Raw genomic sequence first — 17,829 nt, forward strand, 5'->3', positions numbered from 1 at the left:
ATTGTTGGGTCTCATTTTTTAATCCATCTGGCCCCTCTATGTCTTTTTATTGGTGAATTCAATCCATTTACATTTAGATTATTGATATATAAGGATTTAATGCTGTCCTTTTATCTTTGGTGTTCTGATTGTTGTATATTTCCATTGTTTCTTTCTCCTTGTATCTCTGTCTGCCATTTCAGTTTGGTGGTTTTATGTGATATGTTTCTCAGTTTCCTCTTTATTTATGATTTGTGACTTTGCTCTGATTTTTTTGTTTTGTGGTTACCATGAAGTTTGTATAAAAGATCTTGTAGATGAGATAGTCCTTTTTCTGCTGATAGCATCTCATCTCCATTAGCCTATGCAGGTTCCGTCTTTTTCCTCTTTCCTTTCCAGGTTTCTGTTGTCACCAATTATCTTTTTTTGTATTGTGAGTTAGTTACCAAATCCAAGTGGTTATTGTTATTTTTGATGCTTTCTTTCTCCTTAACCTTTATGTTATAATTAATTATTTACTAACCTATTCTGATACAGAGTTGGAGTTTTCTGATTCTCTCTATTTCTCATCTTGCTCAATGCTTTGTAAATCTTAGTCTTTTGTTTTAGGTAGGAGGGCTCCTCTCAACATTCCTTCTAAGGAGGTTCTATTGGCTGAACTCCCTCAGTTTTCGTTTGTCTGGGAGAGCGTTGTTTTTTCTTCAAACCTAAAGGATAACACTGCCTGATAGAATATTCTTAGCTAATAATTTTGTCTTTCAATATTTTGAATATGTCTTTCCACTCTCTCCCAGGCTGTAGCGTTTCTGCTGAAAAATCTGCTGATAGCCCAATAGGGGTTCCTTTGTAAGTTATTTTCCTCTCTCTGGGCACCCTTAATGTTCTTTGTCATTGACTTTTGACAGTTTTAATATTATATGTTGTGGAAAAGTTCTTTTGCATTGAGAGAATTAGGAGTTCTAGCTTCATGTCCTTGTATATCTTGTTCCTTCCCCGGGTTTGGAAAGTCTCAGCTATTATTTCTTTGAATAAGCTGTCTGCTACTTTCTCCCTCTCTTCTCCTTCTAGTATACTTATTATCCTTATGTTGCTTTTCCTAATAGAGTTGAATATTTCTTGTAGAATTTCTTCATTTTAAAAAAATCTTAGTTCTCTCTCTTCCATCTGAATCATTTCTAGATTTCTATCTTCCAGCTTGCTAAGTCTCTCTTCCATGTGGTCTTCTCTATTTCCAATGCTTTCCACTTTATTTTTCATCTCATTACTTGTGTTCTTCTTCAGAATTTCCAGGTTTTTTTTTTTTTTTAGAATTTCAATCTCTTTAATGAAGAGGTGCATCTCTCCTTCTGATCATTAATTTTATTTCTGTGTTCACTGAACTGTCTTTCAGAGTTTTGATGTAACTCACTGAGTTTCTTCACAGCACCTATTCAGAATTCTCTGTCACTTAGATTGCAATGTTTTGTGACTTCAAGTTTTGCTTCTGGAGACTTGGCATTTTCTTTCTATTCTACTGTATTACTGTGGTTCTTTATCTTGCTTAATAAGTTGATCCTCTCTCAGCGCATTTGCGGTGGTAAACACCTTACTTACTTCGGTAAGGCTTTGGTTACCTTGATTCTGAGCTGCTTCTGGTTGTATTTGAGAGCCTGCACTTTTTACCATCCAATGCCTCTGTCAGGGATGTTGTCACTGACCTCCTTTTGCTGCATGTGACTCTCAGGTTGCTGGTGGCTTGCTGCTTATGATATCACTGTAGTCTCAGGTGTTGCCACTGGGATCACCAGGCTGTGAGCACTTCTGCTGCTTCTGGGGTTGCCTGGGTCTCGTGTTCCCCCACTGGCTCTCCACGGGCTCTTCATGAGCTTGAATGCTGTTGCCCCATGCACTACGTGAGCTGCTACTCCCAAGTTATTGGGAGGTGCTGACAGCACTGCTGCCTGAGCTGCTCAGAACGTGGCCACCACCTGCCACTGTTGTGGTGGGGGTAGGGGCTAAGTCAAAAGTACCGCTGCTGTTCCTGTAGTCTCTGGTAACAGCCATGTACCCTGGTGTGCTTTTTTGAAACCTCAGATCAGGGCCCCCCGACCCCTTCACGGGATATCTGCAATTTGAATGCTGTCCCCACTGCTGGCAAGACCAGGGCTGCTGCTGGGGTAGAGGCAGGGTCATTGGCACCACTGTGCTTCCAGAAGCCTCAGGTTGAGGTTGCCACCTGCCACTGAAGGGGGTGGGCCAAGGGCTAAGCTGTGAGTGCCATTGCTGCTCCTGCAGCCTATGGCTGCTGGCTTGAGCCACTGCCGAGAGAACCCATGTTTTGGATTGATGCCACTGTTAGGGGGGGGAGGGGGCTGTTTCCCTACTACCACTGCCTCCTGGAGATCCGGGCACCAATGTATAGATGTATAGATGTATACATGCACGGATGTATACATCCGTGTATAGATCAGATCTGATCTATAGATCAGACATCAGATGTATAGATGCACGGATCTCTGAGTCATCCTGGTGTGCTGTGCAGGGAGTCCTTTGTTGGTCAACCGATATCCCACTGGTTGTAACAGGAGGGAGAGGCAGAGGGAACAACTCACTCTGCCATGATGCTGGTGTCACTCTCCTTTTTTTTTGACCATGAGAGATTTTAAAATCTACTCTCTTAGCACCTTTCAAATATGCAATGCAGGATTGTTAACTATAGTAGCTATGCTGTGCATTACATCCCCAGAACTTATTCATCATAACTGAAAGTTTGTGCCCTTTGAACACCTTCACCGATTTACTCCATCTCCCATCCCTGACTATGCAACCAGCACTCTGTTCTCTCTATGGGAGGATTTCCTTCTTTATTTTTATGGCTGAATAATGTTCTATTGTATATATCTATGACATTTTCTTTACTTATTCATCTGTTGATGGACAATTAGGTTGCTTCCATATCTTGGCTACTGTAAATAATGCTGCAATGAACATGCAGATATCTCTTCAACATAGTGATTTTGTTTCCTTTGGATATATACCCAGAAGTGAGCTGTGATCATATGGTAGTTCTACTTTTAAGTTTTTGAGGAACCTCCATAGTGTTTTCCATGCTGACTGTACCAATTAACATTCCCACCAACAGTATACAAGGGTTCACTTTTCCACACATCCTTACCAGCACTTGTTATCTTTGTCTTTTTGATAATGGCCATTCTAACAGGTGAGAGATGATATCTCATTGTGGTTTTAATTTGCATTTCCCTGATAAATAGTGATATTGAAAACCATTTCACGTTTCTCTGGACTATTTGCATATCTTGCTTGGAAAAATGTCTATTTAGGTCCCTTGCCAATAGTTTTTTGATTGAGTTATATGAGTTTTTTTTTTGCTAATGAGTTATAATTCCTTATGTATTTTGAATCCCTTATCAACTGTATGGTTTGCAAATATTTTTTCCCATTTTGTAAGCTGTCTTTTCATTTTGTTATTGGTTTCTTTTGCCATACAGAAAATTTTTAGTTTGATGTAGTCTCATTTGTTGATTTTTTGTTGTTGTTGCTTGTGCTTTTGGTGTCATATCCATAAAATCATCACCAAGACCAATGTCAAGGAGCTTTGTCCTTAAGTTTTCTTCTAGGAGTTTCATGCTTTAGGTCTTATGTTTAAGTCTTTAATCCATTTCAATTTAAATTTTGTAAATAATGTAAAATAGGTGTCTACTTTCATTCTTTTGCATGTGAATATCCAGTTTTTCCAGTACCATTTATTGAAGAAACCGTTTTTTCTCCATTGAGTAGTCTTGGTTACTTGTGAAATATTAGTTGATTGTATATGCATGGGTTTATTTCTAGTCTCTTGATTCTATTCCATTGTTCTTTGTCTGTTTTTACACCAGTACCATACTATTTTGATTACTATAGCTTGTGTGTGATATAGTTTGAAATCAGGAAATGTGATATCTTCAGCTTTGTTCTTTCTCAGGATTGTTTTGTTCACTTAGGGTCTTTTGTGGTTCCCTGCTAATGTTTGAATTGCTTTCCTATTTCTGTAAAAAATACCATTGGGAAGTTTATAGGGATAGCATTGAATATAAATCTGCCTTTGGGTAGTGTGGATATTTTAACAATATTAATTCTATCCATCTATAAACACAGGATATCTTTCCATTTATTTGTGTCTTCAGTTTCTTCATCAATACCTTATAGTTTTCAGTGCAGAGATCTTTCACCTCCTTGCTTAAATTTATTCCTAAATATCTTCATTTCATCCTTTGAAAATGAGATTGTTTACTTTATTTCTTGTTCAGAAAATTTATTGTTAGTGTATAGGAATTCAACTTATTTTTGTACATTGATTTTTGTATCCTGCAGCCTTACCTAACTTGTTTATTCTAAGAGCTTTTTGGTGGAGTTTTTGGACTTTAGATATATACGATCATGTCATCTGCAAAATAGAGACAATTTTACTCCTCCTTTTTCAATGTGGATGCCTTTTATTTTTTTTTTCTTGCTTGATTTCTCTGGCTAGACCTTCTAGTACTATGCTGAATAAGAGTGGTAAAAGTAGGCACCCTTGTCTTATTCCTGTCTTAGAGGAAAAGCTTTCAACCTTTTAACGTTGAGTGTGATGTAAGCTATGGGTTTGTCATATATCAAATGTTTTTTCTGCATCTATTGTGATGATCATGGGATTTTTATCTTTCATTCTATTAAGGTGTTGTATCACATGTATGGATTTCTGTATGTTGACCATCCTTGCATCCTAGGAGTGAATCTCACTTGATCATGATATATGATCATTATAAGATACTATTGATATCAGGTTGCTAATATTTTGTTGAGAATTTTGCATCTATATTCATTAGGGGTATTGACCCATAGTTTTCTTTTCTTGTAGTGTCCTTAACTGTCTTTAGTATCAGGGAAATACTGGCCTCATAAAATGAGTTTTGGAGTGTTTACTTCTCCTCAATTTTTGGACGAGTTTGAGAAAGCCTGGCATTAATTCTTTAAATGTTTGGTAGAATTCACTAGTGAAACCATCTGTTCCTTGGCTTTTCTTTGTTGGGAGGTTTTTGATTACCGATTCAATCTCCTTATTTATTATTGGTCTGTTCAGATTTTCTATTTCTTCATGATTCAGTCTTGGTAGGTTGCATGTTTCCAGGAATATATACATTTCTTCTAGATTGTCATACTTGTCCATAGAACCTGTTCATACTTGTTCATAGTAGTCTCCTATGTCCTTTATATTTCTGTGGTATCCATTACAATGTCTCTGCTTTAATTTATAATTTTATTTATTTGGGTCCTCTTTCCCTTTTCTTGTTTAGCCTAGCTAAAGTTTTGCCCATTTTGTTTATCTTTTCAAAGAACCAAATCATAGTTTTGTTAATTTTTCTATTGTTTTCTTTTTCTCTATTTCACTTATTTCTGCTTTAATCTTTATTTCCTTCATTCAATTAACTTTGGGCTTGGTTATTATGATTTTTATAGTTCCTAGATGTGTAAAATTATGTCGTTTACTTAAGATCTTTCGTTTTCTTTACATATGCATTCATCACAATAAACATTCCCTGTTACAACTCTGTTTGCTGCATCACCTAAGTTTTGGTATGGGGTGTTTCCATTTTTGTTTGATTTATTATATTTTTTTGTTTCCCTTTTGATTTCTTCTTTGATCCATTGGTTGTTCAGCAGTGTGTTGTTTAATTTCCATGTATTTGTGAATATTTCAGCTTTCATCCTCTTATTGATGTCTAGTTACATTTAATTGTGGTTGCAAAAATACTTGTTATTATTTATCTATAAACCTTTTTGATACTTGTTTAGTGACCTAACATATTATCTATCCTAGAAAATGTTCCATGTGCACTTGAGAAGAATAAGCATTCTGCTACTGTTGGATGGAATAGTCTGTATATGTTTGTTAAGTTCTTCTGATCTTTATTGTTGTTCAAATCGTCTGTTGCCTTATTTATTTTCTGTCAGGATATCTGTCCTTTGTTGAGAGGGGGATATTAAAATCCCCAAATGCTATTGTATTTCTCTTCATTTCTCCATTTATTTTGGTTAATATTTGTTTTATATATTTAGAAAGTTTGATGTTAGGGTATAAATATTTACAATTGTTATATCTTTAGATGAATTGACCCATATATCATCATATAATGACTTATTCCTCTTTTGAACATTTTTACTTAAAATTTCTTTGGTGTGATATAAATATTGCTACCTCTTCTTTCTTTTAATTACCGTTTGCTGGAAATATCTTTTTCCTTCTCTTTATTCTTAGTCTCTGGGTGTCCCTAAATTAAAGTAAGTCTCTTCTAGGCAGCATATTGTTGGATTATGTTTTTTTTTTATTCATTCAGCTGTTCTATGTCTTTTGATTAGAGAATTTAAAATATTTACATTTAAAGTAACAATTGTTAGTTAAAGAAGTACTACTGACAGTTTGTTAATTGTACTCTGACTGTTTTATGGATCCTATGTTTTCTGCTTCCTCTCTTGCTGTCTTCCTTTTTGATTTTATGACTTTTTGTAGTGGTATATTTTGAGTCATTTCTCATAATCCTTTGTGTATCCACTACAGGTTTTTCCTTATTGTTTACCATGAGGCCTAGGTAAGATATCTGGTATTTATAACAACCTATTTTAAACTAATAAAAACTTAACTTTAGTAGCATACATAAACTTCACACTTTTACTTCCCACCTCACAGCTTAGGTTGTACATGTTACCATTTACATATGTCTATATTGTTTATTCTTTAATGAATCATTGTAATCATGGTTATTGTTATTGCATTTGGTTTTTACCTTTTAAACTGGGTTGTAACTGAATTAAATGCACTACAGTTACAATATGAGAGAATGTGACTTTGACTAAATATTTACATTTCCAGTGAGTTTCATATATTTGCATCATTTATCTCCTCTTGAAGAACTCCCTTTAACATTGCTTATAAGGAGGGTCAAGTTGTGAAGGACTTCTTCAGCTTTTCTTTGTTCAGGAAACTCATTTTTTTTTTTTTTTCTGAGGGAGATCAGCTCTGAGCTAACATCCACGCCAATCCTCCTGTTTTTGCTGAGGAAGACCGGCTCTGCTAACATCTATTGACAATCCTCCTCCTTTTTTTTTTTTCCCCCAAAGCCCCAGTAGATAGTTGTACCCTTGTACCCCAGCAGATAGTTGTGTCATAGTTGCACATCCTTCTAGTTGCTGTATGTGGGACGTGGCCTCAGCATGGCTGGAGAAGCAGTCCGTCGGTGCGCGCCAGGGTCCGAACCCGGGCATCATGTAACAGAGCACGTGCACTTAACCCCTAAGCCACGGGGCCGGCCCTGATGGTGACTGTTTCTATATGAAGTAGCAGATGAGGCCATCTTCTGAGAGGGAGAGTCGAGGAAGTGCACCAGATAATTTAGGAAAAGATTAAATACTATGTGGGCTCCTGGTCAGCCACCGGCCGTGTGGCACAGAGCTGTACACCTGGATGCTGCCAGCGGGCACTGGGATGAGCTGTGAGTGTCTAGTGCACTCTGGGATTCAGAGACCTGGTGCCGCAAGAAATGTAAAATATTTCAGTAATGATTCTCGTATGAATTACACGTTGAAGCCATCATATTTTAAATATATTCAGTAAAATCAAATATATTGTGAAAAGTAAAAAAAATAAAAATAAATAAATAAATACTTGAAATTGATGTCGAATTGAGAAAAGGATGTGACTCAATAAGTATACTGTATAGTACTGAGTGGCGAAATGGTGATGAAAATCATAAATGTTGATCAGCATTAATCTGTATCTGTACGGTATTGTGACTTTTTGTCATCTGACTTTCAGAAGCTCGTGTGAGGGAGGTGAGACGGCAAGTGATAGAGTGTTTCAGAGTTGGCTATTTTTAGATGTGCATAAAGATTATGATGCAAGATTGTTGGAGGTCCTGCCAAAAATACTTCTCTGCTATGAGGCTTTAGATAGACAAAAAGAAAAGGAGAAGAGAATTGATTAACCACAACAAATGGCAGTATTTAGGAACCAGATGTCTTGATGTGTCTTTTTAATTGAGGTCAGAATATGAACATTGGAAAGAATTGCTGAATTGCAGCAATAGTTATATTTACTGTCATTGAGGACATTAAGAGATTGTGCAATTGATAGTGTTTGATTTTTATAAGTAGACATTGAGTTTGGCTAAATGATGGTGGGTAGTAGCAGAATTTGGAAAGAAGATTCTTAGTTGTATAACAAATCATTGATGGAATATTTTTTTAATGTTCATACACTTATAGAGCCATACATTTCATGTTTTTACATTTTTCATTCAAGAGTTTTTGGAAGAGATTTCTATTTCTCTCAGAGACTTTTATCTTTCTTTTTGCACATTAGAAGTAGCCCTCTAAGATCTTTCCCCATGTATATTCAACGAATCCATTATAAACTTATATTAAACAGAGCCAGATTCCTTTGTTTAGCTCTAAATGCAAATACAAAATTCTAAATAAAATACTGAACACTAAATGTCACAAACTTTGAAATCTTTATTAGAAGAGTAGATGGCATAAAAAGCAGATAATATTTTTCTTATTTTCAGTTTACATTTTCTGTTTTATAAATGATTATTACTGTTTTACATACTTAAAAAATAATACATAGCAAGTTATATTTGTATATAAAAATGCATTTTGTGTTCTGCTACTTCAAAATATTTTACCCTTACATTTTCTCTGATTGTATTTCCATTTAGTCAACATTATTTACTTTGTAATTTAGAATTTGAGTAAATGATCATAATAAAGTGATCTAGTAAAACCATTCATGATCTTAATTTTATAACATGGATTGAAGTTTTTCAGAGCTCTTCTCAGTGTAAAACACAAGATATGAAAGACACAAAAGAAAAAAATACTTCCTCACCAGAAGTTGACAGTCACTCAATTTTACCAAGTAGTACACGTATGTACTAAATACTTAAGTTGACTGTTTACAGATTGTTTTTTCATAAAACTACTCCCTTCTGTCCATTTCCTTACGTATTTTAAAACTTTACATTGAACTTTGTGAGGACTTTTAATTTTGCTCACCTTTTCTTATCAAATTCATTTTATTATAGCTAATTGAACACTTGACATTCACAAAGTAAGAAGCCTCTATTACATTGTCATATTAATTTGATTATTTGAGTATTTTATGCTTGGGCATGAATTTTCCCCAATATAGATCTCTTAGAATTAATATTCACTTTGATGAATTTCTTCTTGCATGGAAAACTGCTTCATATTGCTGCAGTTTATTTGTACTTGAGAAGTCAAGATTTCTCAGTGCAATCATAACAGTGTCGTTGGGTCTGTCAGAGGCAGTCTCTGGCTCAACAGTATTCTTACCTTGGGATACTGGGACATCACCTATTCTGGTCATTCAGTCTGAAGTAAGCAATGAAATACATAGAAATTACAGGTCTATAAATGGTTTTGGGGTTGTGGATGATGGTGGTTTTTGTTTTCAAGGTAAAGACTATAACAAATGTCAAGGAAAACGGTCCTGCTGTGGAAAAAACTGTTATTATTTTTCAAAAGAAGAGAGAACTTGGAGTGAGAGTAAGACATCATGCCAAGAGCTGAATTCTAGACTCATTAAGATTGATGACAAAGAGGAGCAGGTATCTTCACTTTATTAAACCTGCATAAGTGCTTTATGAGATGATCATATGTCTGGAGTTAGGATAACTGCTTAGGATTTCCTCCAATATTATTTGACCAATTTAGTTTGAAGCACTTGTACATACTGGTGCTGATTTACCTGCAGAGGACGGGACAGAGGTGTAACAGAGACCTGGAAGAACTGTTGTCTTAAACCAAGAGAAATAGCTTTGCTGTGGGTGCCGTGGAATAATTTTCAGTCTTTTTATTATATGTGTTGCATCTTCACATTTTAGTATACATCAGACTGTTCAGTATTGAGCCTCTTGGGGCTGGTAGAGGGCAAAAGAAAAACTGCCTTCAATGATGTGAGTAGTCTAAAAGAGACAAATTCTCATTGTACTAAGTTCTATTCTTCTATCATCAATATTTGGGAGGGATCACAGTTCTAAGGGAAGATGAGACTCTCACTTTCATGGCATTAAATATATAGAATGAAAACTAAAGCGAATGAATATAACTGGAATGATTCTTCAAAGATGATTTTTTGTTTTACTCATAATCCGGAATGACAGAGGAAGCTTCTCTTTTCTAGGAGAGGAAATCTAGATCACAGTTGCCATTGCTTATAAGATTTGGGACTATAAAGCCAACCTAACAGATTTTGTAGATTTCCTTCTATTGATTCAATTTAGGCACTGAATTCCATTTACAGTATTTAGTGCTAGCAATGTTATTTCTATTAGTGTCTTTTTTTTTTTTTTTTTTTTTTTAAAGATTTTATTTATTTATTTTTTCCCCCAAAGCCCCAGTAGATAGTTGTGTGTCATAGCTGCACATCCTTCTAGTTGCTGTATGTGGGACGCGGTCTCAGCATGGCCGGAGAAGCAGCACGTCGGTGCGAGCCCGGGATCCGAACCCGGGTCGCCAGCACTGGAGCGCGCTCACTTAACCACCAAGCCACGGGGCCGGCCCTCTATTAGTGTCTTTTGAAGAATGAGTTAAAAACCCTATGTTTTCTTATTTATAAAATTCTTATTATTAAAATAATAGTATATGGACCAGCCCAGTGGTGCAGCTGTTAAGTGTGTGCGCTCCACTTGGGCGGCCCAGGGTTCGCAGGTTCAGATCCCAGGCGCAAACCGATGCACAGCCTGTCGAGCCACGCTGAGGCGGTGTCCAATGTAAAGTAGAGGAAGATGGGCACAGGTGTGAGCCCAGGGCCAATCTTCCTCAGCAAAAAAGAGGAGGATTGGCATCGGATGTTAGCTCAGTGCTGATTTTCCTCAAACACATACACAAAAAACAATATAAAATAATAGTGTGAATGAATCACTCTTTACTATAAAAAATGAACTAGGTAATAGAATATGAAGTCAAAGAAATCCAAAAATCCAGATGTAGCTTACAAGTACCTTGATCAGTTTAAACCTCAGTTGTTATCAATCAATTCCTAAATGATATCAGTTTTTTCTACTCTCAGGCAATTAACATTATTTATAATCCATATTTTATTTGTAATTTCCAATTCCGTTTTCTTTATTTTTATTCCTGCTATTGATGTTTCTGAACTTTCAGAGTTTCAGTGAAAATGCTTATATCTGTCATCCTTGTATTTCCGTGAACTATTCTAGCTCCTTTGAAATTTCTTGAAATTTTTGCTGTTGATTAGAGCAAAAGCTAGGCTTCATACTCTCTTACCTCATTTCGTGACAATTTTGCTGTCTATCTAAAACTGGAATACTGATACACTATACAAACACTGGGACAGACTTTGTTGAACAGTATTACTTTCACACTACTGGTTTAGATTTTCAGTCTTTTGCTTTACAAAGTCTGAGAGAGTAATTAAAGAAGTGACTTAAATCTACTGATATTTGAAAACAGATTTTGACTTTTATACATTTATGTATACCACTAACACCTAGCAAAAAAATGTGAATCAAAGAATTAATGGACATTTAATTTTAGTACTTCTTCAGAGACCTAGAAATGGTAACGTATATATAGATATTACAATTTATTTTTTTATTGAGATGACATTGGTTTATAACATTATATAAATTTCAGGTGTACATCATTTTATTTTCACTTCTGTATAGAGTACATGATGTTCACCACCAAAAATTTAATTGCCATCCATCATCGTACATCTTTTTTTATGACTGAGTAGCATTCCATTATATATACACCACATCTTTATTCCTTCATCCGTTGATGGGGACTTAGGTTGTTTCCAAGTTTTGGCTATTGTGAATGATGCTGCAATGAACACAAGAGTGTGTATATCTTTTTGAATCACTGTTTTTGTGTTCTTTGGATAAATAGTCAAATGTAGAATAGCTGGATCATATGGTAGTTCGCTTTTTAATTTTTTTGAGAAATCTCCATACTGTTTTTCATAGTGGCTGCACGTTTTTGCCTTCTCACCTGCAGTGTATGAGGGTTCTCTTTTCTCCACATCCTCTCCAACATTTGTTATTCCTTGTCTTTTTAATAATAGCCATTCTGATGCGTGAAGTGATATCTCATTGAGGTTTGATTTGCATTTCCCTAATAATTAACGATGTTGAACATGTTTTCTTGTGCTTGTTGGCCATCTATATGTCTTCTTTGGAAAAATGTCTGTCCACATGCTCTGCCCAGTTTTTGATCAATCTGCTTGCTTTTTTGTTGTTGAGTTGTATGTGTTCTTCATATATTTTGGATATGAAATCCTTATCAGTTATATGATTTGCAAATGTCTTCTCCCAAGTGGTAGGTTGCCTTTTTGTTTTGTCAGTGGTTTCCTTTGCTATGCAAAAGATTTTTAGTTCGATGTGGTCCCATTTGTTTATTTTTTCTATTGTTTCCCTTTCCTGGTCAGCCATGGTACTTGATAATATGTTTCCAAGACCAATGTCAGAGAGTGTACTGCCATGTTTTCTTCTAGGCGTTTCATGGTTTCAGGTCTTACATTCAAGTCTTTAATCCTTTTTTGTGTTAATTTTGTGTGTGGTGTAAGATAATGGTCTACTTTCATTCTTTTACATGTGGCAGTCCAGTTTTCCCAACACCATTTATTAAAGAGACTTTCCCTTCTCCATTGTATGTTCTTGGCTCCTTTGTTGAAAATTAGCTGTCCACAGATATGTGGGTTTACTTTTAGGCTCTCAATTCTGTTCCAATTATCTCTGAGTCTGTTTTTCTGTCAGTACCACGCTATTATGATTACTATAGCTTTGTAGTATATCTTGAATTCTGGGAGCGTGATACCTCCAGCTTTGTTTTTTTTCTCAGGATTGTTTTGGCTATTCAGGGTCTTATGTTGTTCCATGTAAATTTTACGATTCTTTGTTCTATTTCCATGAAAAATGTTGTTGAGACTTTGATAGGGATTGCAATGAATCTGTAGATTCCTTTAGGAAGTATGGAAATTTTAACTATGTTAACTCTTCCAATCCATGAGCACAGAATATCTTTCATTTCTTTCTGTCTTCTTTGATTTCTTTCAACAATGTTTTATAGTTTTCAGTGTACAGATCTTTCACCTCCTTGGTTAAATTTATTCCTAGATATTTTATTCTTTTCATTGTGATTGTAAATGAGATTGTATTCTTGCTTTCTCTTTCTGCTGTTTCATTGTTAGTGTATAGAAACACAACTGAATTTTGTATGTTGAATTTGTACTCTCCAACATTACTGTATACACTGGACCCTTACCCTTATTATATGTATACATTACCCTTATTATATGTATACATATACATACATACATTACTGTATACATATACATAATGTATACGTATATATACAGTAATGTATACATATAATACGTATACATTATGTATATGTATACAGTATGTATGTACATATGTATATATGTATAAGAGTAAACATATAATACCCTTATATTTTTCCTAGCCAGTAAAAGAGAAACTATTACAATTTTCCTTTGATACGATTTAATTTTACTGAAAAATATTGAGTGTGTGTGAGAGAAAGAGAGAGAAAATAAATACATTGCTTTTAGGAAAGAAAATTAGCTTATTGCTTCACATTTGCATTCATAACAATATTTGAAGTAAATAAAATATACCAATTGGAATAGTAATTAAAAATAATTAGCACTGATTTTATGTTAAAGATGTTTCAGACACTTTGCATGCATTATTTCAGTTCACAAGATCTTCAAAACAGATATTATGGTCCCCATTTTATAGATAAGGAAAATGCTCAAGGAAGTTTATTTGCTTCAGTTTATACAGCAAATAAATGACAATCTATTTTAAAACTTGTAGCTGTAGTTTCTTCTTTTTCAATGCTGTGTAATATTCCACCAAGTAAATAGACTTACTCATTCTCTACAGGAATTTGTGTTGTTTCCAATTTTTGTCGGTATGAATAATCCTTCATTAAACATTCTTAGACAAATCTCTGTGCAATATTTTTCCATATGTCCTCTATTCTTTTCATCATAAATCACTCTAAGAGTAGAATCCTTGGATAATAGGATATATAAAAGTTCAATTTTATATGATAATTCTAAATTATTTTTAACATTATTTTTGAAACAGTTTTAAAGATACTTCTTTGACCTCTACCATCCCTCAAATTTGGTGTTGTCATTCTTAATTTATGCCAATTGTATAGTTATAAAGTATATCCTTGTAGCCTTTATTTGCATTTCCCTGATCTCTTGGCACCTTTCCAAATTTATTGACCATGTGTTTATTTTCCTATGAAATATCTATTTTTGATATTTGTCCATTTTTTCCTATTGAGTAATTTTGTTTTCTTATTGATTTAAAAAATATTTTATTTGTTCTTTAAACTAAAGTACTGCAGATATTTTCAGATTTGAAGCTTATTTTTCACACTCTTTGAGATGCCTTCTGATGAAGACACATTCTAAGTTTAGTGCAGTCACATTTACCTATCTATTCTATTATACGTGGAGATTTTTTTTTTAATTCCATTATGTCCCTTTCTTAATATTTTTCATTCATTCACAAGACTTGGGTGATTCATTCACTGAGGGCTTTCCACTTCCAATTCTTCTCTACACAATAGAGAAATTAGTTCCTGCTCCATTTATCATAAGGGCGTTTGAAGACAAATGCACCCAGTATTTTATGCGAGTCCTCTATGGGTAAAGTGTTATCATTGACATTATGAATAATACACTAGTTCTGATTTTCCCACAGCTCTTCATTCAATCAAAGGTAAAATATAAATATTGGGTTGGATTACATAAAAAAGGAGCTAATCATCCCTGGATGTGGCAGGATGACTCAACACCATCTCAGAACCTGTAAGTTTTCATTTCATAGTCTTCCCCCTCTGTTTTTTCTCAGTAACTGATTCATAAAATATAGGCCAAGAACAAAAGATTCTCAGGGATTAGGGACCATCTTTAATTCCATTTGACCTCACGTCTCAGATAGACAACCAAATGCAAATCTCAGGCCCTAAAGACCAGTATTTCTTTCCTTGTTCTTTAATGGAGAGTCCTTCCAAATACAGTAAAATTACATTTTGCTTTTGTATCTGTCTCTTGTATATTATATGATACTAGTTGTTTTGACAGATACACTTGGAAGAAAGGGTAAAAATATAACTATTACAGAAAAGTTGTATCTAACCCCAGCCCTCCCTCTAAGTGAAATGGGTAGCTGTTTACTTGGTGTCATTTAAGAACTAAAGAAAGATCCATTTCCAAATAAATCATTTAGTAATCTTGAATATCTAATGTGGCAATCAATATCATTCTTGCCATTATTTTTCACAAGTCCACAAGATTCCTGATAGTTCTCTGTCATTAGTAAGTTAGCATAGATTTGTTGGTGGATGTCAGGAAGGTAGTTTAGAAAACGAAGAAAAAATTCCTGTTGTAATTAAACTTCAGTAACATGGGGGGGAAAATGAGCTATTAGCAATGGACTAATTAACTTGCTGTTGATTGAGTGCCCGCTATGTGCCATGCACTCTTCTCGTAACTGAAGCCATAGCAATGAATAAACATGCCAAAATATCCTCCTCTTATGGGTCTTAAATCTAATAAAGGGATGGTAGTGGTGGTAGGGGATGAATGACAAAAAACAACATATGCCAAGTCAATTATATAGCATAACAGATCAGAAATGTTATAGAGTCATATACAGTCCCTTAGTTCTTGTTATGTCACAAAGTACTTTTTTGTGTATGGAGGTAAGAGGAAGAGATTTCACTGTTTTAAATAGGGTGTTCGGAGACAGCCTCCCTGAGATAGTGATGTTTGTACAAGGACTTGACTGAGCAAGCTATGTGGGCTAATCAGATGGGATAGGATCCTAGCAGGAAAAATAGCTGGTTTGAAGAGCTTGAGGTGGGATTGGATTTAGTATACTTGAGGAAAAAGCAAGAGGGCCTGTGATACTGGAGCACAGCGACAACGGGGAGAGAAGCAGGTCAGAAAGGTAATAAGAGTGAAAGCATGTAGGACATCAGAGGTCATTGTAAGATTTTTTTTTTTTTTTTTTTTTGTTAAGTGTAATGAGAAGCTATTGGAGGGTTTTGAGCAGAGGAGTGACAAAAAGCAGTTCCTGTTCTGAAGATTCCCTCTGGGTACTCTGATGTGATTAGATTGTGTGTGTGTGTGGAGGGGAGGCAGTATAAACTGGGATGCAGGGAGCAGAGCTAAAGTCATCCAGGTGAGAAGTGATGGTGGCTTGGTGAAGATTGGCAGCATTGCTGCTGGTGAAAAATGACCAGATTCTAAACACATTTCAAAGATGTGTGAGAGACAGAGAAGCCAAGGATGGTTCCAAAGTTTTTGTTCCAGAAATTGTAAAAATGATGTTGCCATTAACTCTTACGGGGAATTTCTGAAGATCAGTTGTAGATATATTTCATAAATCTATTAAACATTTAGATCTCTATGAAGATATCAGATGAGCATTTTGCTACATGGTTATGAAGTTCAAACGAGAGATCTGTGCTGCGGATGCACATTTAGCACATATCAGTGTAAAGACAGTGTTAATACTATGAGGCTGGAAGTGATCATCAGGAAATCTAAGGCATGAGCCCTTGGACACCCAAATGTTTAAGATAATGGGGAGATGAGGATAACCAGAAAACATTACTGAGAAAAGTCATTATAGAGCTAAGAGAAAAACCATGAAAGAGCATGTAGGATAATGGGATACCTTAAAAAAGAGGGCTATTGAAATAAGCAGCAGAATTTAAAAGATTGGTTCCTTCCCACTGATAATTTTGTTACTTGAAATTATCACTGACTATCAGTTAGATTCATGAACATTTGGAGGAAAATTTAACTTAACATTTTCTTCTGTATGTTGTAGCCTAGCCCTATAATTTAAAATCATTATTCTCTATTCTCATTGCTCAATTTCACAAAATTTTAATGCTTTGTTTGGTGTGGAAGAAATTAGGCTCAGTGGAAAAAAAGTACACTCTTGTTCTAAATGCAAATAAGCACCTTCTATACTCAAAGTAAGGCTAGCATAGGAAACATGTGTTCTATGTGCCTTAGTCTGAGTCATAGGAAACTGGGAATATTTTTATATCTAGTTACCATATGTCACATAATAAATTTGTCATATTTAGTCAATTCCAAGAAGTTTTGGAAGTCACAAAAGAATTTTTCAAATGTAGGTGTCTAATTTATGTATACATCCCATCCAATGCTTCCCTTTCTTTTACTCCTTCCCTTGCTCTATTGTCCATTGGCAATATTTCTGTTAGTTTTAGATATAATTATACTTTATAATTTTACAGCTATATATCTCTCACAAGATTTTTAAGTCCATTGAAATAATTACACACACATATTTTAAATTTGTGATAATGAAATTTTGCCTAAGGAATTACGTTTAAAATAAATGTATTCTCTGATGCAGGAATTTTCAACAGACTACACGTAACGCAAAATGTGGACACATCGAGTCAGCAAGTATTGCTACTGCTGTTTGTACTCGAGAGTTTCCTTTCATTTGTGAAAAGAATTTTATCTGTCTTGATATTAAAAAATGACTATAATCGAAGTCTTAACATTTTCATTCTTTAATAATGGTTAGGAAAAATACGATATTCACTCAAATTAGTCAAGTGTGCATTATTTATGAAGAATTATACATACCTGAGCAAGGGTAAAGCAATGATAAAACGAGAAGTTTTATACCTAGTAAAATTAAATAAATCCAAAAAATAAGAATATTTTTTGAAATCTCAAGAACTAATAAA

The 17,829-nt window shown here is 34.8% G+C and overlaps 1 protein-coding gene across 1 annotated transcript in view; it reads left to right on the top strand.

Moving 5' to 3' along the window:
- Positions 1-17,619, top strand: part of LOC101408108 (killer cell lectin-like receptor 2) — a 76,618-nt gene extending 58,999 nt beyond the window's left edge. Inside the window, exons 6-10 of the mRNA XM_087441917.1 lie at positions 114-196; positions 8,821-8,920; positions 9,472-9,623; positions 14,790-14,896; positions 17,487-17,619. Coding sequence (XP_087298043.1) covers positions 114-196; positions 8,821-8,920; positions 9,472-9,623; positions 14,790-14,896; positions 17,487-17,619 — 575 coding nt within the window. The remainder of the gene's footprint in view (positions 1-113; positions 197-8,820; positions 8,921-9,471; positions 9,624-14,789; positions 14,897-17,486) is intronic.
- Positions 17,620-17,829: the final 210 nt, after the last annotated feature.

The sequence above is a fragment of the Ceratotherium simum genome, chromosome 17, assembly GCF_057802395.1.
Source record: "Ceratotherium simum simum isolate JZ-2026a chromosome 17, ASM5780239v1, whole genome shotgun sequence".
Taxonomy (NCBI): Eukaryota; Metazoa; Chordata; class Mammalia; order Perissodactyla; family Rhinocerotidae; genus Ceratotherium; species Ceratotherium simum.